At 44.0% G+C, this 2,500-nt stretch overlaps 1 protein-coding gene across 4 annotated transcripts in view; it reads left to right on the plus strand.

Annotated features, from left to right (window-relative positions):
* Positions 1-2,500, plus strand: part of LOC115119617 (receptor-type tyrosine-protein phosphatase epsilon-like) — a 188,299-nt gene that overhangs the window by 144,617 nt on the left and 41,182 nt on the right. For 2 of the 4 annotated variants that reach the window (XM_065022934.1, XM_065022935.1), the window contains exons 4-5: positions 611-707; positions 2,219-2,292. In XM_065022934.1, the coding sequence (XP_064879006.1) occupies positions 611-707; positions 2,219-2,292 (171 nt within the window). Of the gene's footprint in view, positions 1-610; positions 708-871; positions 1,018-2,218; positions 2,293-2,500 lie in introns of those variants that run through there. The other 2 variants (XM_065022936.1, XM_065022937.1) reach the window with 2 other exon arrangements.

A 2,500-nucleotide genomic window follows, 5' to 3' on the forward strand; every position in this document is an offset into this window, starting at 1 on the left:
GGACAACACGGAAGAAAACACTCTGAAACAGACAGGTGCTATCTGCTGTCGCCCAATCAGAAAAGGGTTGTTTTTGTTGTCTGTTGGGAAGGGAGAAAAAAAACGTGTTTTTTTTGCCACAGTGTGTCTTATTGAACACGGCTCAACTCTCTGTAGCCCCGTAGAAATATAATAACTAGAAAGGACATTCATGAGCTGAGGTGGCTATTGACCTATCTAGTAATTGTACTGCTACGCTCAACTCTCTGTAGCCCCGTAGAAATATAATAACTAGAAAGGACATTCATGATCTGAGGTGGCTATTGACCTATCTAGTAATTGTACTGCTACGCTCAACTCTCTGTTCTACCACAGGCTTCTTCCTGTTCCTTTGATGACACTCTCTCTCTGCTGTCTGGATCCCCCCCAATAACCTCTCCTACCTCCTGAAGTGTGTACTCGTTCACTACATTGGGTTGGTGGAGGCATGGGCTAGACTCGAGGGAGGGTTACGCTATTTCCTTTCATAAATCTATGAAGGGAAGTGAACAAGTGCACACTTTCGGAGGAAGGACAGATTTTGTTTGGGGTCCATAACCTCTGCCTCTTCCTTCTTCCCTCTCCTTTCCAGAAGACACAAAGTCCCAGAGTTCCCACATCCTGCCTACCGTGCTGGTCTTCTCCGTGCTGCTTGTCATCAGCATTCTGCTGGCCTGGTACTTCCTCAGGTAACGTACCAGTCACAGGGTGGGGTAGTGTGTGTGTGCTGCCAGACAGGGCGAGGGCCAAGGCGACGTCACCCTTCCTCTCCCCAATCAGCAGAGGGCGGAGCCTCCAGTCAGGAAATGAACCACTAGCAGTTGTTCATGCCTCACGCTGGCCACAGTAAAAGTGAACTACACAGCCAGACGCGTTAGTATGAACGATCTGAAGCCAAAGAGAGAGACCTGCTGTGGCTGTAACCTAGCAGTGCTGTGTTCTGTGATCTCATCAACCCTGGACTCTAATGAGAAAGAGCAGCTTTTCCAGTTTCAGATGGTACCATACCAACGTATCTGTGTGCTTTATATAACGTATAACTCATGTGTTAACTTACAACTGTTAGATCTTACAACTTACAACTGTTAGATCTTAGAACTGTTAGTTATTAGAACTGTTAGTTCTTAGAACTGTTAGAACTTAGAACTGTTAGATCTTAGAACTGTTAGTTATTAGAACTGTTAGTTCTTAGAACTGTTAGAACTTAGAACTGTTAGAACTTAGAACTGTTAGTTCTTAGAACTGTTAGAACTTAGAACTGTTAGTTCTTAGAACTGTTAGAACTTAGAACTGTTAGAACTTAGAACTGTTAGAACTTAGAACTGTTAGTTCTTATAACTGTTAGAACTTAGAACTGTTAGTTCTTATAACTGTTAGAACTTAGAACTGTTAGTTCTTAGAACTGTTAGAACTTAGAACTGTTAGTTCTTAGAACTGTTAGAACTTAGAACTGTTAGTTCTTAGAACTGTTAGTTATTAGAACTGATGTTTTGGAGTGGACTTGACTAATAGTCGCAGGTAAAATGTATCCCTTTATGTCCTTTAATGAACCTGTCATCCTCCTGTTCTCTATCTTCTTCCTTTTCCTCCGTCTCTCTCTCTCTCTTCTTCCTTTTCCTCCGTCTCTCTCTCTTCTTCCTTTTCCTCCGTCTCTCTCTCTCTCTTCTTCCTTTTCCTCCGTCTCTCTCTCTTCTTCGTTTTCCTCCGTCTCTCTCTCTCTCTTCTTCCTTTTCCTCCGTCTCTCTCTCTCTCTTCTTCCTTTTCCTCCGTCTCTCTCTCTCTTCTTCCTTTTCCTCCTGTTCTCTCTCTCTTCTTCCTTTTCCTCCGTCTCTCTCTCTCTCTTCTTCCTTTTCCTCCGTCTCTCTATCTTCTTCCTTTTCCTCCGTCTCTCTCTCTCTCTTCTTCCTTTTCCTCCGTCTCTCTATCTTCTTCCTTTTCCTCCGTCTCTCTCTCTCTCTTCTTCCTTTTCCTCCTGTTCTCTCTCTCTTCTTCCTTTTCCTCCTGTTCTCTCTCTCTCTCTTCTTCCTTTTCCTCCTGTTCTCTCTCTCTCTCTTCTTCCTTTTCCTCCGTCTCTCTCTCTCTCTTCTTCCTTTTCCTCCTGTTCTCTCTCTTCTTCCTGTTCTCTCTCTCTCTCTTCTTCCTTTTCCTCCGTCTCTCTCTCTTCTTCCTTTTCCTCCGTCTCTCTCTCTCTACCCGGCAGGATAAGGAACCAGAGAAAGGAGGTCGTCACAGCAGTCGACAAGAAAATACCGAATGGAATCCTGGAAGAACAAGGTCCGGTCACCTTTAATAATGAGTCTTTATCTCCGTTATGTCGTTGGTCCGTTGCTTTATCTCCGTTATGTCGTTGGTCCGTTGTTTTATCTCCGTTATGTCGTTGGTCCGTTGCTTTATCTCCGTTATGTCGTTGGTCCGTTGTTTTATCTCCGTTATGTCGTTGGTCCGTTGCTTTATCTCCGTTATGTCGTTGGTCCGTTGCTTT

The sequence above is a fragment of the Oncorhynchus nerka genome, linkage group LG10 (assembly GCF_034236695.1).
Source record: "Oncorhynchus nerka isolate Pitt River linkage group LG10, Oner_Uvic_2.0, whole genome shotgun sequence".
In the NCBI taxonomy this organism is placed as follows: Eukaryota; Metazoa; Chordata; class Actinopteri; order Salmoniformes; family Salmonidae; genus Oncorhynchus; species Oncorhynchus nerka.